This window comes from Solanum lycopersicum, chromosome 6 (genome assembly GCF_036512215.1).
Source record: "Solanum lycopersicum chromosome 6, SLM_r2.1".
In the NCBI taxonomy this organism is placed as follows: Eukaryota; Viridiplantae; Streptophyta; class Magnoliopsida; order Solanales; family Solanaceae; genus Solanum; species Solanum lycopersicum.
Window position 1 is genome coordinate 39,464,129 of NC_090805.1, and position 20,921 is coordinate 39,485,049.

General features: G+C 33.4%; 2 protein-coding genes across 3 annotated transcripts; one reads left to right on the plus strand and one right to left on the minus strand.

Annotated features, from left to right (window-relative positions):
* Window positions 1–9,542: 9,542 nt before the first annotated feature.
* Window positions 9,543–16,366, plus strand: LOC101258662 (probable RNA helicase SDE3). 2 transcript variants are annotated; one of them, XM_004240994.5, is made up of 5 exons: window positions 9,543–9,789; window positions 10,986–11,812; window positions 11,888–12,058; window positions 13,926–15,380; window positions 15,723–16,366. In XM_004240994.5, exons 2-5 carry the CDS (start codon window positions 11,015–11,017, stop codon window positions 16,167–16,169), a joined length of 2,871 nt encoding a protein of 956 aa, XP_004241042.1. In that variant the 5' UTR covers window positions 9,543–9,789; window positions 10,986–11,014; the 3' UTR covers window positions 16,170–16,366. The 2 variants fall into 2 exon arrangements, with proteins under 2 accessions (XP_004241042.1, XP_069155344.1); XM_069299243.1 differs by lacking the exon at window positions 9,543–9,789 and adding an exon at window positions 9,805–10,342.
* A 13-nt stretch (window positions 16,367–16,379) lies between these two features.
* On the minus strand, window positions 16,380–18,468 carry LOC101251386 (non-specific lipid transfer protein GPI-anchored 21-like). Its single transcript, XM_004241096.5, has 3 exons — window positions 16,933–18,468; window positions 16,802–16,837; window positions 16,380–16,715 (listed from the first exon to the last, which is right to left on the minus strand). The coding sequence occupies exons 1-3, from the start codon at window positions 17,261–17,263 to the stop codon at window positions 16,510–16,512; spliced, it is 573 nt and encodes a 190-aa protein (XP_004241144.1). The 5' UTR covers window positions 17,264–18,468; the 3' UTR covers window positions 16,380–16,509.
* Window positions 18,469–20,921: the final 2,453 nt, after the last annotated feature.

A 20,921-nucleotide genomic window follows, 5' to 3' on the forward strand; every position in this document is an offset into this window, starting at 1 on the left:
ATACATAGGTCCTAATAATTTTTTTTAAAGAAATTCTTTTTTTTTAATCCTCCGGGCCACAAATTCATGGGCTAGGACACGAAAAATCAAGGAATTAAGATAATTCCTAATAAAAGGTCTGAAAATGCGAAAGGTGTAAATAATGGTGTCAGTATACGTGAAGTTTCCCCAACTCATTATAGAGGTCCTCATAAAATGTTTTGAGAAAAAACTTCTGGGAGCTCCGGGGCGCTAGATCCATGGTCTATAGAACACAAAAAGTCGAGGAATTTGAGTTATTCCTTAAAAAGTGCATGTAAAAGCGAAAATATGTGTTTAAAATGTTGTGAGTATAAGTGGTGGTTCCCCAATTTATTATAAAGGTCATCATTGAGTTTTTTGAGAATTTTTTTTCTTGCATCCTCCAAGGCGCCAGATCCATAGGCTATGACACATAAAAAATCGAACTTTGGATAATCTCTAATAAAGGGTCTAATGAGAAAATAGGTGTTAAACAAATGGTATGAGCACACATGGTTCCACAACTCACTATGGAGGTCCTCATAAATTCTATTATGGAGGTCCTCACAAATTTTGATGAGAGAAAATTTTTGGGTGCTCTGGGGCGCCAGATCCATGGGGTAGCACATGACAAATCAAGAAATTTGAATAATTCCTAAAAAGAATTTGTAAATGCAGAAATAAGCATAAAAAATGATGTGAGTATACGTAGTAATTTCCCAACTCACTATGTAGATCCTTACAAAGTTTTTTTGAAAATAAAAATTTGGGTGCTCCACTATGGTATTAGCACACGAAAAATGGAGGAATCTGGTTAATTTTGAGAAAAAAACTTCTATGGTGCTTCGGGAGGGGGGTGGGGGTGGGGTGGAGCGGCAGATCATGGGCTATGCATACAAAAAATTGAGAATTTTAGATAATTTCTAAAAGGTGAATGTAAATGCGAAAATAAACGTTAAAATGGTCTAAGTATATATGGTGGTTTCCAACTCATTATGGAGTTCCTCATAAATTTTTTTAGAAGAGATTTCGAGTGCTTCAGGGTGCCAAATTCATGGGTTATATAGCACACAAAAAATTGAGGAAATTGGGTTATTCCTTAAAAAGAGCTTGTAAATGCAGAAATAGAAGTTAAAAAAAAATGATGTAAGTGTAAGTGGTGGTTCCCCAACCTATGGAGGTCCTCAGAATTTGTTTTTAGAAAAAACTTTCGGGTGCTCCAGGGCGCCAGATCCGTGGGTGATAACACACGAATAATCAAGAAATTTGGGTAATTCCTAAAAAAGCTTGCAAATACGAAAATAAACGTTAAAAATGGTGTGAATATACGTGGAGCTTCCCAACTCATTTTAGAAATCCTTATAAAGTTTTATTTAAAAAAAATATTTAGGTGCTCCGAGGCACAAGATATGTGCTATAATACAAGAAAAATCGAGGAATTTGGGCAAATCCTAAGAAGCGACCTATAATTACGAAAATAAGCGTTACAAAATGGTGTAAATATACATAGTAGTTCCTCAACTCTTTACAGAGGTGCTCAAAAGTTTCTTGAGAAAACATTTACGTGCTCCGGGGCTCTGGATCCATGGATTATATAACACACGAAAATTTATAAAATCTGCATTTACCTGTTTTGAGGCTCGTTTGAACTTGAAAATTCGCGCATTTTTCTTGTGAGATAGACTAAGTCCATTGCTAAGGTCTTAACGGATGTCCATGAAAAATTTTGGCCTTTTTATTTCGAAAATTTCGGATCACAAAAAATTCATGAACTATAGCACAAGAATAATTAAAAAAAATCAGCGTTCACCTGCTTTGAGACTTTTTTAACTTGAAAATATGCTCATTTATCTCACAGGGCGATTTGAGTCCATTGTTAAGGTCTTACGGACTTCCATGAAAAACTTCGTCCATTTTGTTTTGAGAATTTTGGATCACAAAAAATCTATGGACTATAGCACACGACTATGGACAAAATCTGCGTTTACCTGCTTTAGGGCTCGCTTGGACTTGAAAATGCGCATATTTTCCCAAAGGGATGAATTAGGTCTATTTCTATGATCTTAACAAACATTCATGAAAAATTTCAAGCATTTTATTTTGGAAATTCCAAATCACAAAAAAATCATGTATTACATTACATGAAAATCAGTAAAAATTTACATCTACCTGCTTTTTGGCTCGTTTGAACTTGAAAATGTGTTTTATTTTTTCGCGGGACAAACTTGGTCCATTGCCAAAGTCTTAAAGAACTTTAATGAAAAATTTCAACCATTTTTTTTGGAAAATCTAGATCACAAAAAATTCATGGATTATAGAACACGAAAATTGAATTAATTTGAGGTTACCTGCTTTTGTACTCGTTTGAACTTGAAAATGCGTCCGTTTTCCTTGTGGACCAAACTAGGTCTATTGCACGTCCACTAATAATTTTGTTCATTTTATTCAGAAATTCCAAATAAAAATTCATAAATTATTAGTACACGAAAATCAAAATATGTATTTACCTATTTTAGGGCTCGTTTAAACTTGAAAACATGCATGTTTTCCCCGCGGGATGAACTGGGTTCATTGCTAAGGTCTTAATGGACGTCCATTAAATATTACGGTCATTTTCTTTCGAGAAATCTAGATCACAAAAAATAAATGTATTATAGTATAAGAAAATTGACAAAATCTGTGTTTACCTGCTTTAAGGCTTGTTTGAACTTTAAGATGAGTTCGTTTTTCCTGCGCGATGAATTGGTCCATTGCAAAGGTCTCAACGAATGACCATGAAAAAATTCAACTATTCTATGTTTGTGAAATCTGAATCACAAAAAATTCATGGACTATAGCATACAAAAATTGATAACATCTGTGTTTACCTGCTTTATGCTCATTTAAACTTGAAAATGCATCAATTTTTTTCCGCGAACGAACTAGATCCATTACAAATGTAACTTATGTACATGTAAAACTTCGGCCTTTATATTTTGAAAATTTCAGATCGCAAAAAATTCATGGACTATAGCACACGAGAATTGGTAAAACCTGCGTTTGCCTGCACAGGGGCTCGTTTGAACTTGAAAATGCGGTCATTTTCCCTGCGAGACGAACTGGTCCATTGTTAAGGTCTTAACGGACGTTGATAAAAACTTTTAGTTATTTTGTTTCAGAAATTCTAGATCACAAAAAATTCATCGTCTATAGCACATGAAAATCGACAACATTTGCATTTTCTTGCTTTAGAGGTCGTTTCAACTTGAAAGCGTGCTCGTTTTTTCCTGCGGGATGAATTGGATCCATTGCTAGGTCTTGACGAACGTCCATGAAAATTTTCCATCATTTTGTTTTAGAAATCCCAAATGACAAAAAATCATAGACTACAACACACAAAAATCAGCAAATTCTGCATTTACCTATTTTGGGCTCGTTTGAACTTGAAAATACGTCCTTTTTTCCAGCGGGACAAATTGGGTCCATTGTTAAGGTCTTAACGGATGTCTATGAAAAATTTTGATCATTTTATTTTGGTAATTTTAGATCACAAATAATTCATAAATTATAGCACAAAAAATTGATAAAATCTACGTTGACCTACTTTGGAACTCGTTTGATATTGAAAATCGTCGATTTTCCCTGCAATATGTACTAGGTCGATTGCTAAGGTCTTCACTGACATCCATGAAAAATTTCGTTCATTTTTATTTTGAGAATTTTAGATCACAAAAATGCATGGACTATTGCACACAAAAATTGACAAAATCTGCATTTACCTGCTTTGGGGGCTAGTTCTAACTTTAAAATGCGCTTGTTTCCCCATTGGATCAACTGGGTCCATTGTTAAGGTCTTAGTGAACATCATAAAAAAATTCGTTTATTTTATGTCGAGAATTTTGGATAAAAAAATTAATGAACTATAGCACATGAAAATCGATAAATCTGCATTTATCTACTTTGAAGCTCGTCTGAACTTGAAAATGCACCGATTTTTCCTGCGAGACAAATTAGGTCCATTTCTAAGGTCTCAAAGGACGTCCATGAAAATTTTTGACTATCTTGTTAGGAAATTATAGATCACAAAAAATTCATGGCCTATAACACACGAAAATTGATAAATTCTAAGGTAACCTGCTTTAGGCTTGTTTGAACTTGAAAATGCGTCTGTTTTCTTTTCGGAACAAAGTAGGTCCATTGTTAAGGTCTTAATGGACGTCCATGAAAAATTTTGACCATTTTATTTTAGGAATTTCGGATCACAAAAAATCCATGGACAATAGTACACAAAAGTAGGCAAAATCAGAGTTTACTTGCTTTGGGCTCGTTTGAACTTGAAAAAATATTGATTTTTCCCGCAGGACGGACTAGGTCCATTGCTAAGGTTATTTGACGTCCATGTAAAATTTCGTCCATTTAATTTGAAAATTTTAGATACAAAAAATCATGAAGTATGCACACACAAATCGACAAATTGTGTGCTTATCAACTTAAGGGCTTGTTTGAACTTGATAATGAACCTCTTTTCCGTGCTGGACGAACTGGGCCCATTATTAAAGTCTTAACAAACGTTTAAGAAAAATTTTGGCCATTTTATTTTGGAAATTCTGAATCACGAAAATTCATTAACTATAATACATGAAAATCGGCAAAATCACTGTTTACCTTCTTTGAAACACGTTTGAACTTGAAAATGCGTTTGTTTTACCCACAGGATGAATTAGGTCTATTGCTAAAAGCTTGATGAACGTTCATTAAAAATTTTGGCCATTTTGTTTCAAAAATTCCAGATCACAAATAATCCATTGACTATGGCACATTAAAATCGTCAAAAATTGTGTTTACCTCCTTTGGCCTCATTTGAACTGAAAATGCATCTGTTTTTCCCATGGGACGAACTTGGTCCATTGCTAAGGTCTTAACGGATGTCTATGAATAATTTTGGTCATTTTATTTCAGAAATATCGGATTAAAAATCTATGGACCATAGCACATAAAAATCGATAAAGTCTAGTTTACCTTCTTTGGGATTCGTTTAAACTTAAAATTGCATCCGTTTTTCCCACAAAATGAAATGAGTCCATTACTAAGGTCTTCATGAATGTCCACGAAAAATGTCAATCATATTATTTTGGAAATCTAGATCACTAAAAATTCATGCACTATAGCTCATGAAAATATGCAAAATCTGCATTTACTTGTTTTGAGGCTCGTTTGAACTTTAAAATGTGCATGTTTTTTTCGTGGGATGAATTGAGTCCATTGCTAATGTCTTAGTTGACGTACATAAAATTTTTTTGCAATTTTTTTTGGGAATTCTGGATCACTAAAAATGTAAGGACTATAGCACACGAAAAATTGAAAAAATCTACGGTTACTTGTTTTGAGCTTGTTTTAACTTGAAAATGCACCCGATTTCCTCGTGGGACGATCAGAGTCCATTTCTAAGGTCTTAATGAACGTCAATGATAAATTTGACAATTTTATTTCTGAAATTCAGAATCATAAAAATCCCTAGACAATAGCACATGAAAATTACAAAATCTTAATTTACATGCTTTGGGACTTGTGTTGAACTTGAAAATGCGCTTGATTTCCCCGCAGGACAAATTAGTTCTATTGCTAGGGTCTTAATGAAAGTCCATGAAAAATTTTGATCATTTAGTATCGGAAGTTGAAAATGACAAAAAATTTGTGGACTATAGCACAAAAGAATCAGAAAAATATGTGTTTACCTACTTTAGGACTCATTTAAACTTGATAATGCGCCGATTTTTCCCGCGGGACGAAGAGGGTCCATTGCTAAAGTGTTAACGGAATTCCATAAAAAAAATTGCATTTTATTTTTGTAATCCAGATTACAAAAAATCCATGGATTAAAATCTGTATTTACTTGCTTTGAAGCTCGTTGAACTTAAAAATGCGTATGTTTTTCCCACGGGCTGAACTGGGTCCATCACTTAGGTCTTAAAGGACGTTCATAAAATTTTTTGGCTATTTTATTTCGGAAATTCTCAATCACAAAAAATCTATGAACTATATCACATGAAAATTAGCAAAATCTGTATTTTCTTGCTTTGAGGCTCGTTTGAACTTGAAAATACATTGCTTTTTCCCGCGGGAAGAACTGGGTCCATTGCTTAGGTATTAGCCGATCTCCATGTAAAATTTTGGCTATTTTTTTTGAAATTCTAAATGCAAAAAAACCTTGGACTATACACGGAAATTGACAAAATATGTGTTAACCTGCATAGAGGCTCATTTAAACTTGAAAATGTGCTCGCTTTTCTTGTAGGAAAAATTGGATCCATTTCTAAGGTCTTAACAGACGTCAATGAAAATTTTCAGCCATTTTTTTTGAATTCCAGATAACTAAAAATCAATGGACAATAGCATAGGAAAAACTTCCAATTTCCAAAAAAAAAAAACCAATTGTGTCGAACTTTCCATTTTTAGAATAGTTACGGAATCTCTATGCTTTCGGGTTCGTTTGAACTTGAAATGCGCCAATTTTCCTTGTGGGATGAACTGGATCCATTGCTAGAATCTTAAAGGACGTCCATGAAAAATCTAGGCCATTTTGTTTCGAGAAATTCAGATCACAAAAAATTCATGAACTATAGCACAGGAAAATTTGCAAAATTGCGCTACTTCGTGGCTCGTTTGAACTTGAAAATGCTTACATTTTCTCCGCATGATGCACTAAGTCCATTGCTAAGGTCATAACGGATGTCCATGAAATTTTTTGATTATTTTATTTTGGAAATTCCGGATCATAAAAAATGCATTGATATAGCACAAGAAAATTGATAGAATCTGCATTTACCTACTTTATGGTGCGTTTGAACTTTAAAATGCACTTGTTTTCCTCGCTGGATGAAATGAGTTCATTGCTAAGGTCTTATTAGACGTTCATGAAAATTTTAGCCATTTTGTTTCTAGAATTATCACAAAAAATCAATGGACTAGCACACGAAAATCGCAAAATCTGCAATTACCTGCTTTGGAGCTCATTTGAACTTAAAAATACTCTCGTTCTTTTTCTAGGGGATGAATTGAGTCCATTGCTAAGGTCTTCTTGGATGTCCATGAAAAAATTCAGTCATTTGTTTTGGAAATCAAGATAAAAAGATATCCATGAAAAATTGCACAAGATAATCGGCAAAATCTGTGTTTACCTACTTTTGTCTCGCTTGTTCTAAAAAATGTGTCTGTTTTCCTCGCAAGACAAACTTGGTTCATTGTTAAGGTTTTAGTATACGTCCATGAAAAGTTTGGCCATTTTTTTGGGAATTTAAGATTAAAAAAATCTCATGCACTATAGCACACGAAAATCGACAAAATTTATGATCGACAAAATTTATGTTTACCTGCTTTGAGGCTTGTTTGAACTTTAAAATATGCCAGTTTTCTCGCAGGATGAATTGAGTCCAGCTAAGGTCTTCATAGACGTCCAAATTTTTTTGACAATTTTATTTCGGGAATTCCAGATTACATAAATTTCATAGACTACAACATATGATAATTGAAAAAATCTTCGTTTACCTACTCTGGGACTTGTTTGAACTTGAAAATGCGTCTATTTCCATGCGGGATCAACTAGGTAAATTGCTAACGTCTAAATGGACGTCCAAGAAAAATTTTCGCCATTAAGTTTCAGAAATTTACGATCACAAATATTCATGGACTATGTCACACGATAATCGGTAACATCTGCATTTACCTACTTTGGGGCTCGTTTAAACTTGAAAATGCGTCTGTTTTTTCCGCGTGATGAACTGAGTATATTGTTAACGTCTTAACAGACAATCATGAAAAATTTTATTCATTTCATTTTGGAAATTTATGTTCACAAAAAATTCAAGGCTTATAGTTCACAATAATAAAAAAATAATCTGCGTTTACCTACTTTAAGGCTCGTTTAAACTTGAAAATGTACACGTTTTAACTCCGGGACAAATTGAGCACATTGCTAACTTCTTAACGAATATCCATGAAAATTTTTGAGCAATTCGTTTCAAAAATTCTCGATCACAAAAAATCCATATATTATAGCACATGATAATTGACAAAACCTGAGTTTACCTATTTTGGCTCATTTGAACTTGAAAATGCGCCCATTTTTCCCATGGGATGAACTGCGTACATTGCTAACGTCTTAATGACGTCCTTACAAAATTTCGGCCTTTTCATTTTTAAAATTCATGATCACAAAAAATCTATGAACTATAGCACATAATAATCAGCAAAATTCGCATTTACCTACTTTGAGGCTCGTTTGAACTTGAAAATGTGCCAATTTTTCCTTCGGAACAAACTAGTATATTGCTAACATCTTAACAGACGTCCATGAAAAATTTCGGTCATTTAATTTCGAAAAATTTCTATCATAAAAAATCCATGGACTATATAGCACACGATATCGGTAAAATCTGTGTTTATCTACTTTGGAGCTCGTTTGAACTTGAAAATGTACCCATTTTCCCCACGGGACGAACTAGGTACATTTCTAACGTCTTAAAAGACGTCCATGAAAAATTTCGACCATTTCTTTCAGAAATTCACTAATGAATCATATAAACAATGAGGTATTGACATAACTTGTTCGTCTGACTTTCAAAAACTCCTTTTAATCTATTCAATTTTGAATTTCTCTCAATTTTGAAAAAAAAATATAATTTTATTTTGCCAAAAATTGAATGCAATGAAAGAGTTTTTGAGTTTGGAATACATTAGAAATGCATATAAGAATGTCAATTTGAAGATTGCATAATCAATTTTATAATTTTTGACAGTCGATTTTTATCCAATTTTATCACTACTAAAATCATTTTTTAACGATAAAAACTAATGGTTTAGGTTTCTTCGGACTTCTTTTATTTTTTTAGCAAATATTAGAGTTTTCTATGATTTTTGAATTTATTTTTCTAAATTTTAATCTTAAATACTTTCACCTATTTTGTTGTCTTTCTTCCTGCTCAAAATAATTTGTGAAAAATCAATATAAATTTTAAGAAGAAAAACACGAACTCAAAAATGAAAAAAATAAATAAATCATATTTTCAATTATCAAATCCTACATTCACAATAAACAATTTTAGCATTCCAATCACATCATAATAACGGAAAATTCCAAATCAGATAAGCTATATAAATTTTAGCAGAAAGATTAGAACTCCTTATTTATGTAGTAAAGCAACAATTTTTAACTTGCATTATTGACCCATAAATCTAGCAAAAAAGAAAATTAAGAAAAACCCCAAAAAGATCAAGAAAACGCATTACCGCATTGCCACATTCATCAAATCAAACATTCAATCATCAATTTATCATAAAAAAAGATAATTTTATCTCACAACATTCACAAACTGACAAAAACAAACAGAAAAAAGCTTCTTCTTTTGACACATTTTGATGGGGGAGGGTCGAGGGTGGTGGGTGGAGAAGAAAGTGTAGTTGAGGAAGCGAGGTTGGGGTTTGAGGTGAGGGTGGGGTAGTGGAGAAGACGATTTTGATAATCCATAAGTGTTGAACTAATAAACTTCAAAATCGGACCAATTGATATAGAACTCTAATTATTAAATAACTATTTTTAATATAATGGACAACTGAAAATTAATTTTCCAAACATTTTAACTAATCAAACATAGCAAAATAAAAAAGATATTTTATAATATTTGAACAGTAATTGAAAGAACAAAATCATTAAAAACAAAAAGAGAGACTGTTGAATCACTCCATCACGCAATTGCTGTTCATCTCTTAGCTTAAAACCCTTCTCTATTCTCTCTTTTAAAGACCAAAATCGAGGTGGGTTTTCTTTTTATCTGTTCTATTTGATCTGCATTTTCAGTTTTCTGAACCAATTAACTGATTTGTGATTGTGGGGTTTTCGTTTTTTTATGTGTATGGATATCCGGGTTTGATTTTAATAGCAACTTTCCCTTTTCTACTTTTGAAATTTGTGATTTTTTTTAAACTCATGCATTGTTCATGTCGATTTTCACGCATTGTTCATGTCTGACTCAGTTTGTTGTCTTTGTAAAAGTTTTTGTAAAATTTTGCCTAATTTTGATGTAATTTTCGTCCCCTTTGAGTGAAGTATCCAGAAACCTTGATGTAGACTTGATTTTACTATTTTTATTGTGATTTTTTGAGAGCATCAGTTTCTCTTCACCTAAAGTAGTTGCCTTTTGTCAATGTGGAGTTGAGTAAATAAGTAAATGAAGGAAGAACAATTAGCCCCTTTGTTACTATAACGTGTTTATTTTTGGGATCATTAACTTGGAAGTGATTTGTTCAGAAAAGTTGATTAGGCTCATTTATCTGTACTTTCAGCGTATCGGAAAAACTGGCTGTGTAGGTAATTGTTCACCTAAAGTATCAAAAAGGAGAACTTTCATTGAAAACTCATGTATAATTATAATGCACCCCATAGTCATTTGTGTGCTATGTCATTATGCTAACTCATGATTCTTTCATAACAATGTCACATACATGAACTAGTTTCGAAAAATGTTGCATACGTGAATAATCTACAAATACAAAATTGGCATGCTTACTTTAAGATTATTTTACTTAAAAAGTAAGGTTATGTGTACCTATTTATGGATCGACTGACCTGGATATTAATGTGTAAAAGTTGGATACAAATACTGGTTGTCTATCAATATAATGCCTTGTACGGTGCGTTAGCATTTCCGAATGAAAATGGCATTTCATTTAAGCACTTTTTTTTTCAGGAGAGATTTTGAATTGAGTCCTGAATTTTCATCTGGTATCCAATCTAAAGTGCTTGTTAATTTGGTGATTGTTAGTCTAGTTCTCATCATTATCATTTTACTCTTTCTTTTTAGATTTATTTGGACGATCAGATTGTTTGTGTAAAAGTGATTTGGTTTAAGTGTTAAGTAGGGTTACTTTGCTGTGGTAATTCATTCATGTTTACTTTCTCCATGAATCTTAATACTTGGCTATTGTATAATAACTTTGGTTGAAAGCTGCAGATTCTTCTTGAAATTCATCTTAATTACTCATGGGCACAATTTCTTATAAGTCGGATGATGAATACTCAACTATTACTGACAAAGGAGACATCGGATTTGTCGACTTTGACAAATATAAATCAGCTGGTAGCTACAATCCAAATGAAGAGAGTGATATAGTTGTTATATCTGTTCCATTTCCGCTGGTAGCAGGAAAACCTAAATCAGGATTTGTTGGGGAAACTGTTGTTGATTCAGTCACAATAGAGAATACCACCAATGAAACCCAGGAGCTGTGGTCAATTAAGATCTATAACTCAAAACCTGAGGATTCATTCACTCTTTCTCTGATGAAACCTCCAACTGATAGTTCTGATTTGCAATATGTTGAAGAATTCATGGAATCCTTTAGCTTAGAGGATAGAATGTTACGGCCAGGTCAAACACTTACAGTATGGCTGACTTGTAAACCCAAAGAAATTGGATTGCACACATCAGCTGTGCATTTCAATGTGGGTGATGACACCATAGAAAGATTAGTTTTTGTCTTGGCTGAGGATAAGGTTTCCCAGTCTCTGGCTTCAAGGAGGCCGTTCCACAGAGACAGAAAGAAGAAAGTACCAGCAGTAGATGTTTTTGCTGCAAATGCATTTGTTGTGGGTTCCCGTCCTACAAGGGCTCCAAATCGAGGTTTCAGATACAGACTTCCTTCATATCCAATTCCAGGTGATATACGGGAAATGATAGAGAACAAACAATTTCCTGATGTTATTGGGGAAGGTTTAAGAAGAGACAATTATATTGCTTATTTTAGAACTTTACTAGCAATTGAAGAAATCAAGATGGAGGTATTTGTTCAGATTTTGATTTGAAGTAAGACTTGATTTTGGGTAGCACTTATATCTTATAGTTTCTTGCATCAGGAAGACATGAGGGACTATGATATGTTGTCAGTCACCATGAAGCGCAAAGGACTACAGTTCTTGTCCCTTGATGTCCCAGGGCTAGCCGAGAGGAGGCCATCACTTGTTTATGGAGATTTTATCTTTGCAAGGCTAGCTTCTGGAGATGCTAGTGAGATCACCCCTTACCAGGTGCATTCATATTTGTGCTTTGTTTTATATCTTAAGCTGCTACTTGATAATATAAGCTCTCTTTACTGCATAATTTGGTAACAACTATTACAAATCCATTTTACCTGTAGATTTTCGAAGTTGCAAGGAATCATTTGATGTATTTGTACATGGCCAAATACATACGCAGCCCCTGAAACTCGGCTTGGATTTTTTTTAGCACCTCAACTTAGCCAAGACCATTTGAACACGCCATAGACTGTGTTTTTAGACCCTTGAATGGTAATCCCTAAGAAAACTAGGACGCGGGAAGCCGGGAACTTACATGCGGTTATCTGTCAAATATGACAAATAAGATAATTCCACGTAGCTTCTCATCAAACTAATGCAAGAAAAAGAAAAAAAAGGGCTTTTGAGCTGAAAAAGGAAACAAGAAGATGCAATAATTGTTAAGAAACTCCCGGAAAGCCAAAACTTCACAATCTCTCTGTATCATCTTATCCACCAGCTGAGATTCTTACCCTTCCAACATTAAAATTCTTCAGTCCTTCTCCTCCACCATCTATATTGATCAGCAACACCACTACTTCAAAGCTTCATTTCACCTCCCAGTTTGTCTCTATAAATTGTTGAGAAAACATGTAAACACGGGTCTACAAATTTCATCATAGACCACAATATCATCGAGAAAAAAGCAAAAAAGCTTGGTTTCGTTATTGCATCAAGAATTTCATTGTGATAAAATTTTATCATTGTAGTAGAATCTGTTAAGATTGATTCAGAGAATTTGAAGCATATTTGTGCAAGCATAGCCACAAACACAAGTATCTATCACCAAAAATTGCAAATTATTCCTTTTAGGCCATTTTCTCTGTCTTATAATGGTCAAGCTCCTACTGTGCATTAGCTACATGCGTTCCCAAGAAATATTTTAAAAGGATTGAAGACTTCCTCTTTCTTTGAGAACAACGATCTTAGAATCTTGTTCCAAATTTTCTCTGTTTCGGCAACTGGACTGTCTTTCTTTATCTTATGTTAAAAAAGATGGAAGAAAAAATTGATCTGTCAAGAAGAGGTCAGAGAAAAGAAAGAAGAAAGGGAGAATCACAGGAAAGAAATGTAAAAAGGTGATATTAGGAGTGGGCCTCATTTATTTCTGTTAAAGTCATTCTACGCACCTGATAAAAGTGAGAAACATATATAGATGATAGATTCATGTCAGCATAATGTGGTTAGTGATACAATTCAAGGGTACATGAAGTGTTAAAATAATGTTTAACTAAGTTAAGGTGCCAAAAGGAATTTTAAGCCAAGTGGGAGGGGCTATCTATGCATTGCCTTTATACATCCAAATCTCTGCTAGATAAGGTCCTTGTGTTGTCTTCTATTACCTTTAAAATCACACCTCTTGAAATAGTCATGTTGATCTTTACAACTATGGATGTCATGGTAGAACATCAACATTTCTATTTGTATTCTTCCTTGAGTCTCTTTTTATTTTGTTTCTGTTATTAAATTCATTTTCATCTATTTTACTAGAAAGGGTGACAACTTTTGTGATGCCTGGCTGCTATGTCTAGCTGTTGTTTGCTAAGTTGCATCTCAGTACAATCAATTGAAGGCCCGAGGTTCAAATACTTGGGGATGAGGAAATTCAATGGTTTCCAATATTTAGTCTTTAGGGAAATTAAGCTGTGCAATGAATGACACATGCATAGCACCCCCTTTATATGATACATGTTAAAAGTTACACTCTCAGTTATGCATATGAAGAATTTTAAAGGGAAAATGATTATATATCAGCAAGATTTTACTCATGAACTTGATAGATCAAAAGGAGAATAAATGTATTAACATAAACTTGGTGATTTTTGTGGTTCTTGGACAGGGTTATATCCACCGAGTTGAGGCGGAAGAAGTATATTTGAAGTTTGATGAAGAATTCCACATCAACCATGTTCCTGGAAATCTGTACAATGTGCAATTTTCATTCAATCGTACGGGTGTGCGGAGGTTACATCAAGCCATTGAAGCTACAGAAAGCTTAAATGGAGAAATTCTCTTTCCATCAGGCATATCCAGAACGAGAAATATACAAGCTGCTAGACTGGCACCTAATTCATGTATGCTTAACAAGGAACAAACAACTGCAGTTGAAAAGATTCTTGGGTGCAAAGGAGGGGCTCCATATGTTATCCATGGGCCTCCTGGTACAGGCAAAACAAGGACTCTTATAGAAGCTATCATCCAGGTACGTATTATGAGGAAAGATGCTCGAGTTCTTGTCTGTGCACCTTCAAATAGTGCTGCAGACCATATACTTGAGAAACTTGTCAGTCAGCAGAATGTTGAAGTGCAGGACAATGAGATTCTTAGGTTGAATGCACTCACACGTCCTTTAGATGATGTGAATCCTAGTTACCTTCGTTTTTGCAATGCTGAAGATAATTCTTTTAAGTGCCCCCTTCTCAGGGACCTTAAAAGATATACGGTTATTATATCTACATATGCTAGTGCATGTCTTCTTTATTCAGAGGGCATCAAACGGGGACACTTCTCTCATATTTTCTTGGATGAGGCAGGACAGGCATCAGAGCCTGATACCATGGTTCCTCTATCACATCTTTTAAAGAAAGAGACAGTCGTTGTACTTGCTGGTGACCCACAGCAACTTGGTCCCATTGTTTTCTCAAAAGATGCTGAAAATTATGGATTGGCAACTTCATATATGGAGAGGTTATTTGAATGCCAGTTATATGGTGATCTCAACGAAAATTATGCTACCAGACTAGTAAGGAATTATCGGTGTCATCCGGTAATTCTGCAGCTTCCCTCAGAAATGTTTTATGAAGGAGAGTTGATCCCATGTAAAGAAGATAAAACTTTTACCCAGACTTGGGTGGACCTGCTTCCAAACAAGGAATTTCCGTTGGTTTTCATTGGCATACAGGGTTGTGATGAAAGAGAAGGAAGCAACCCATCATGGTTCAACAGGATCGAAGCAAGCAAGGTGGTAGAGATCATCAGAGATCTGATAGGGAACAAAGGTCTGAAAGAGGAAGATATTGGGGTGATAACACCTTATAGGCAGCAAGTACTGAAAATAAGAACAGCCCTTGAGAGCTTTGAGTGGGCTAATATAAAGGTTGGCAGCGTAGAGCAATTCCAAGGTCAGGAGAGAGAAGTTATTATCATATCGACCGTCCGGTCGACGATTCAGCATAATGACTTCGACAGAATCCATTACTTAGGATTCTTAAGCAATCCGAGAAGGTTCAATGTTGCTGCTACAAGAGCCAGATCATTGCTTGTAGTTGTCGGGAATCCACACATCATCTGCAAGGTGATTCTGTATTTTTTTCTGCTACTGCATTTGTAGTACCTACGTAGATTTGATATGCCATAGTTTTTTGTTTTTTTTTTTGATATGCCATAGTAAAGGTGGAGTTTCTGTCTATCTATTTCTGAAAATTTTCCTTATACTGGTGATACCTTTTGTTGGCATTTTTGCAGGTTATACCTATTGAGTCATTCATAAAAGTTGAATTAGAAAATGTGACTTTCCTCTTGAATTTGTTATGGGCCTATGTAGAGCTTAAAATTATGAATCTTGAGACATATTTTGCCAATTGTTCCATCTATTAGTGAGAAATACTAATTCTTGTTAATGTATATGATATGGCAGGATCCCTTCTGGAACAAGCTTTTGTGGTATTGTGCAGACAATGACTCCTACAAGGGCTGCTTCTTACCTGAAAAACTGGAGATCCCTCAAGAGGATTTCGGACAAGCAAATAATTGGTTTCAAGAGTATTCCGGACAAGCAAATAATTGGGATGATGTTGGGGCACAAGTAAATAACTGGGACTGTGAAGGAGCAGAAGCTAATGATTGGGACCAAGACCAGGTGGGAAAAGTTAACAATTGGGACCAAGACCAAGGCGGACAAGTCAACAATTGGGACCAAGATGAAGGGGAACTAGCTAAGAATTGGAATGAGGAAGGCACTTGCGTCAATGAAGAGAAACAGAGTTTTCAGCCATCTCCTGATGTTGAGGGTACAACGCACCAAACAGACTACATCCCGGACCCTGTTATGGATGAAGCTGAATGGTCTGATGGTTGGAAATAACTACTCAGTTTATTATGCTAGTGGGTGAATCTTTTGGATGTTACATTGAACCTCAAAACTCAAAGAACCTTTTCAGATTCTGCACTAGAATGTGTGGTTATTGCATTTTGAAAAAATTCAAGCGCAGGAATGCCTGCACTTTAGCTACATGTATAGATGCTATCTATCTATCTATATATTTAAAATGGTTTGGGAAATTCAAGCTCAAAATTTATGTAAAAGCTGATACCTTGAAACCTATATTCCATGAAACGTACTGCAATGAGTGTTATCAGAGCACTTTAAACCTGATGTACATCTACATCACACTTCTAACACATGTTTACATTGATTTGCCAGTTCAGTTGAACTGCAAAGCCATTACCCCACAGGCTGCTAGAAGAACAAATACTGAAAATCTCTGGGAACCCTGTGCTGGTGATGGTATCAAATTAGGCTTGAACCCTAAATTTGTATCAGGGTCTCCAAAGATATCTGTTGGAGATGGTCTTGTATCAGCCACTGGTCTTAGAGGAGGTGTGTATGGTTGAGGAACATTATTAGCAGCTGCAAAATGTGAAACAAACAATAGCTAGACTTCAAGATTCAACAAATTCAAGAAAAATTCATCAGAAGATCAGAGTTTTAATTACCTTTAGGACTAGGAGATGGAATAGGGGAAGGTGATGCTGCATGCAATGTAATAAACAAGTCAGAAATTAGTGACCTAATATCAATTGGAACGAGTGTAATTTCACGTATGATCACTGACTCATTTAATTACCCTTGCACTGAACGGGGACACCATCCATTTTACAAGCTTTAGGGAGGGAAATAGCCAAAGTCCTGTTAATGGGAACGCGAAAAGGAACGTTTCCAGTAACAACAAGGCAGAGGCAATCTGTGCCATTGTTCATGACATACTTGAGAGATCTGCAACAATCTGAAGTTGGTGAAGAATTATTGCTCCCACCATTGCTAATGAAGTTTATGCAAGGGCTAAAGCTACGTAGCATGGCCGCGCTACACACTGTACTAATCTGCCCGGAAACTGATTGCGTGCTGAAAATCATTAAAACAAGAGTCAAAATTGAAGATAGTATTATCCCTTCCATTTTTGTAATGAATTTGAAAGATTTGTAGAGTTAGTAATTAAAAGGGAATGTGTATGTATGGAGGAAAAATGATTGCATAGAAAATTGATGTTGGATATAGAAGATATTATTACTGATTAGAAGTAATTTATAGATCAATAGATGAAAATAACAAGGAGAAATATGTAGGTTCAAAGTGGTTTGTGGAGCTCAACTACCTTAACTAACTTCAAATAATAAAGAATGTTTAAGTCACCTTTAAACATAATTAATTGCATTTGGATTTTCGAAGTTCTTAATTAAATTGATATCCAAGGGATTCAAGCTAGTTGTGTGACATGATTACTCCTTGAAATTCAAGTCACATTTAATCTTCATACCTCGTAGAATTTTGATTGTTTAATATTGATCAGACTTACATACGCTCCGTTCTTTATATATCAAATTAATTAATGTATACATGGTACACATTTTTTAAAAATAAAAATAAAATTTAGTTTGTAAAAAATAATATTTCAATTCATTTTAGCGTATGAATGAATGTGACATTTGGACGTCTCAAAATTTAATAAGGTGTTATGTGGAATGTGACATTAATCTAAGTGTATATAAATGTTCGCCATAAATAACTAATAATTATTTTTACTTATAATTAGCTAAACTTCTTATTAAGGTTGTGTGCATGACTGTAAAATACTTGAATGGACAATAATTTTATACTAAAATCAATTATTATGCATAGATCTTTTGTTTTCTTCAAGGTTTAATCTAGAAATAGGTGGTTATATACATTGACTAAACTCTCTAATTTTACTTTTACTTGAAAAGGGAAGTGAAATTGGGTAAAGACTTCAATCCTTAGATTAAATCTAGAGATAGTCTAAATCTGATTGATTTCTCGTTTAATTATTAGAGTTAGAGACGGTCTAATCATCTCAAACAATATTTGATGTTTTTTTATAACGTTTCGGGGTTCAGAAGAACCTTAGATCAAGAAAACTTTGGATATATTGTTAGCCAAATGGTATCCATGTAGTGAGTTACCATTTCTCCTTTTTTAAAATACTTGTTTAATACAATGTGCTTGTTATATTTGAATTAACAAACTAACGAAATAATCCTTATGAATTCAATCTCTATCTCATAAAAATTGGGTATTATTTTTACATATACGACAACTGCTGCATTTGCTAAGTCTGTTCAAGTTTTTGTATTTCGGGTTTTAAAAAAATCTAGATATTTGACATGTTTCAGAGGAGGTGAAATCGTACAGATTGGTGTCTCAAGGGCGACACAAAATCTGTCAAGGAACCAAAAGGCCATTAGAAGGGAAAAAGAGAAAAAAATTAAAAAATTTAAATCTCTGAAGATGTCCCCTAATATGTAACACGTGATTTTATTCATATTTTTGAAATAAAATGGAGTAGACTGGCTGATTATGAGGAAATTCCAGATTTAAAAGCCTTAACTTATTTAACAGACGATCATGTCTTTGAATGTGATTGTTGTTGTATTGGATTTATTATTCCTTATGCAGAGCACTTTTAAATGACTAATATGTATGAGTTTTTTTACTATAGTCAAGTGTCACTATTTCACCAACAACCAACACAAAACCTAAAATATTTTTATTTTGGAAAAGACTGGAATATATCATTTAAATTTGAGAAAATATTTATACTCTGGTGATTGAGATCATTTTATTCTGGGAGGTCATATTTCAAATCAAACCTCGCATACTAGACGGGAATAATTTCCTTAAGGAGACACTGTGAATTCAGTGGATTTGATCTTTTTTCTATTAAAATTTTTTCAGATTCTGGTACGTGTTTTACAAACTTTAGATTTGTAAATTAATTTTAGTTCTTCTATTCTTTTGTTCTTCACTGGTTCATTAAACTTGGTAACTTCGTGTTTCTGCAAAGTTTGTTGGAATCAGTAATATTCTTTAGACACATATTTACAACAATTCTTCTTAAGAAAAATATTTCGTATATTGTTTTTTAAAATCTGTTTCTGATTCTAGTTTCGCTACTAGTTTTAATTTTCTAGTTGTGAAAATGTTCTTAAACTTTGTTTTTTTACAAAGATGTTCAAAGTTTTGTTCTACGTATGTTTGGAATACAAGATGAACAACAGAGGGGAATTAATGAGAGAAAATACTTCCTTTTTCTTTGGAAAAGAAAAAAACATATGAGAGAGAATGAGTTGGAAAACTATAATTAAGGTGAAAATAAAATAGGAACTAAATTAGGATACATAATATTTTACAAAAATATTGACATTTTGACAAAAAAATTACACGGGCATATTATTTTTGGAAATATTTAATTTTTTTAATTAATATATTTTAATATTATTAATATTAAAATAAAAATAATAACAGAGTGTTATATGGTAACTTGAATTATAAATTAATTGTGCAAATTTAATTAGGATTCTTATTTGTCTTACCAAAAATAAAAAATACATAATTTCTTGTGTTTTCTTATTGGAAAGCACTTCAATCCTTCAAAGAAAATCATTGCCAACATATTTTTTTTTATAAGAACCGGTACTTGTTGCCATTGAAGCAATGCTAGCAAAATATTAATATGAAACTATTCCAGAAACATAAAGTGCAACAAAATCAACATATTCAAACTTAGAAGAGTAAGCAAACAAAATCAAACACTATTAAATACGGCCCATGATTTAATCACAATTGCATGCTTGGTTACATTTTTTTAAACGAAATCCTTCTTTTGAACAAACAAACTCTTGACCAATAATGGATTTATCTTTTCTTGATCTACTAATTCGATTTTTGCGCACACTAAAACCATTACGATGAGCATAATCAAGATAAAATTTAAATCCAGTATCAAGTGATTGAAATTCCATACCGATGGAAGGCTCTCTTAATTCTTGCTCACCTAGTTGAGGAACAAAAGATACAACTGCATTCATGTTGCTTTCTATATCCTCCAAGGAATCTTCAATTCCTTCTGCATTTTGCTCTTCTAAATTAGAGATTTCAAAAGTTTCCTGCAATACACAATTATTAGATATTAGACTGATAGGGTAAGTTAGCTTTAAAATTTTAAATATTTTTCATGGCTAATGTATTGAACTTCTTCAATTTGCTAAAAAGTTCTTAAACGTATTCTTTAAATATCTTCATCACTACAAAACATAAATTTCTTCATACATTAAAACAAGAATATTTCTTTGAAACGTTTATTCATGTTGCGAAAAAGACTTAATAAGTTATGTAAAAAAAGATATACGAGGAAAACGCTACCATGATAATTGTTTCAAATTGCTTCAATGGTGGATAGTTGGTTGCTTCAATGGTTTATGTAGAAAAAGAAGAACGTTAATCCAACTAAGAAAACACAAGAAATTATGTATTTTTTATTTTTGGTAAGACAAATAAGAATCCTAATTAAATTTGTACAATTAATTTATAATTCAAGTTACCATATAACACTATGTTATTATTTTTATTTTAATATTAATAATATTAAAATATATTAATTAAAAAAATTAAATATTTCCAAAAATAAAATGTCCGTGTAATTTTTTTGTCCACCGTCGGTGGATAGCAGTTAAACTCTTTTACTAATATTTTTAAATTATAGGTGTTTTTAATAATTATATTAGAAATTTTGACTAAATTACTAATTTTCCCTAATAT

Excerpts from the sequence above, each read along its gene's own strand:
- LOC101258662 (XM_004240994.5), top strand. The coding sequence starts at position 11,015 with ATGGGCACAATTTCTTATAAGTCGGATGATGAATACTCAACTATTACT. Across the intron at positions 11,813-11,887 it reads TTGAAGAAATCAAGATGGAG|GAAGACATGAGGGACTATGA; the intron begins GTATTTGTTCAG and ends TTCTTGCATCAG. Across the intron at positions 15,381-15,722 it reads ATCCACACATCATCTGCAAG|GATCCCTTCTGGAACAAGCT; the intron begins GTGATTCTGTAT and ends ATGATATGGCAG.
- LOC101251386 (XM_004241096.5), bottom strand. The coding sequence starts at position 17,263 with ATGGAAGGGATAATACTATCTTCAATTTTGACTCTTGTTTTAATGATT. Across the intron at positions 16,838-16,932 it reads TGTCCCCGTTCAGTGCAAGG|CATCACCTTCCCCTATTCCA; the intron begins GTAATTAAATGA and ends CATTGCATGCAG. Across the intron at positions 16,716-16,801 it reads TCCATCTCCTAGTCCTAAAG|CTGCTAATAATGTTCCTCAA; the intron begins GTAATTAAAACT and ends CACATTTTGCAG.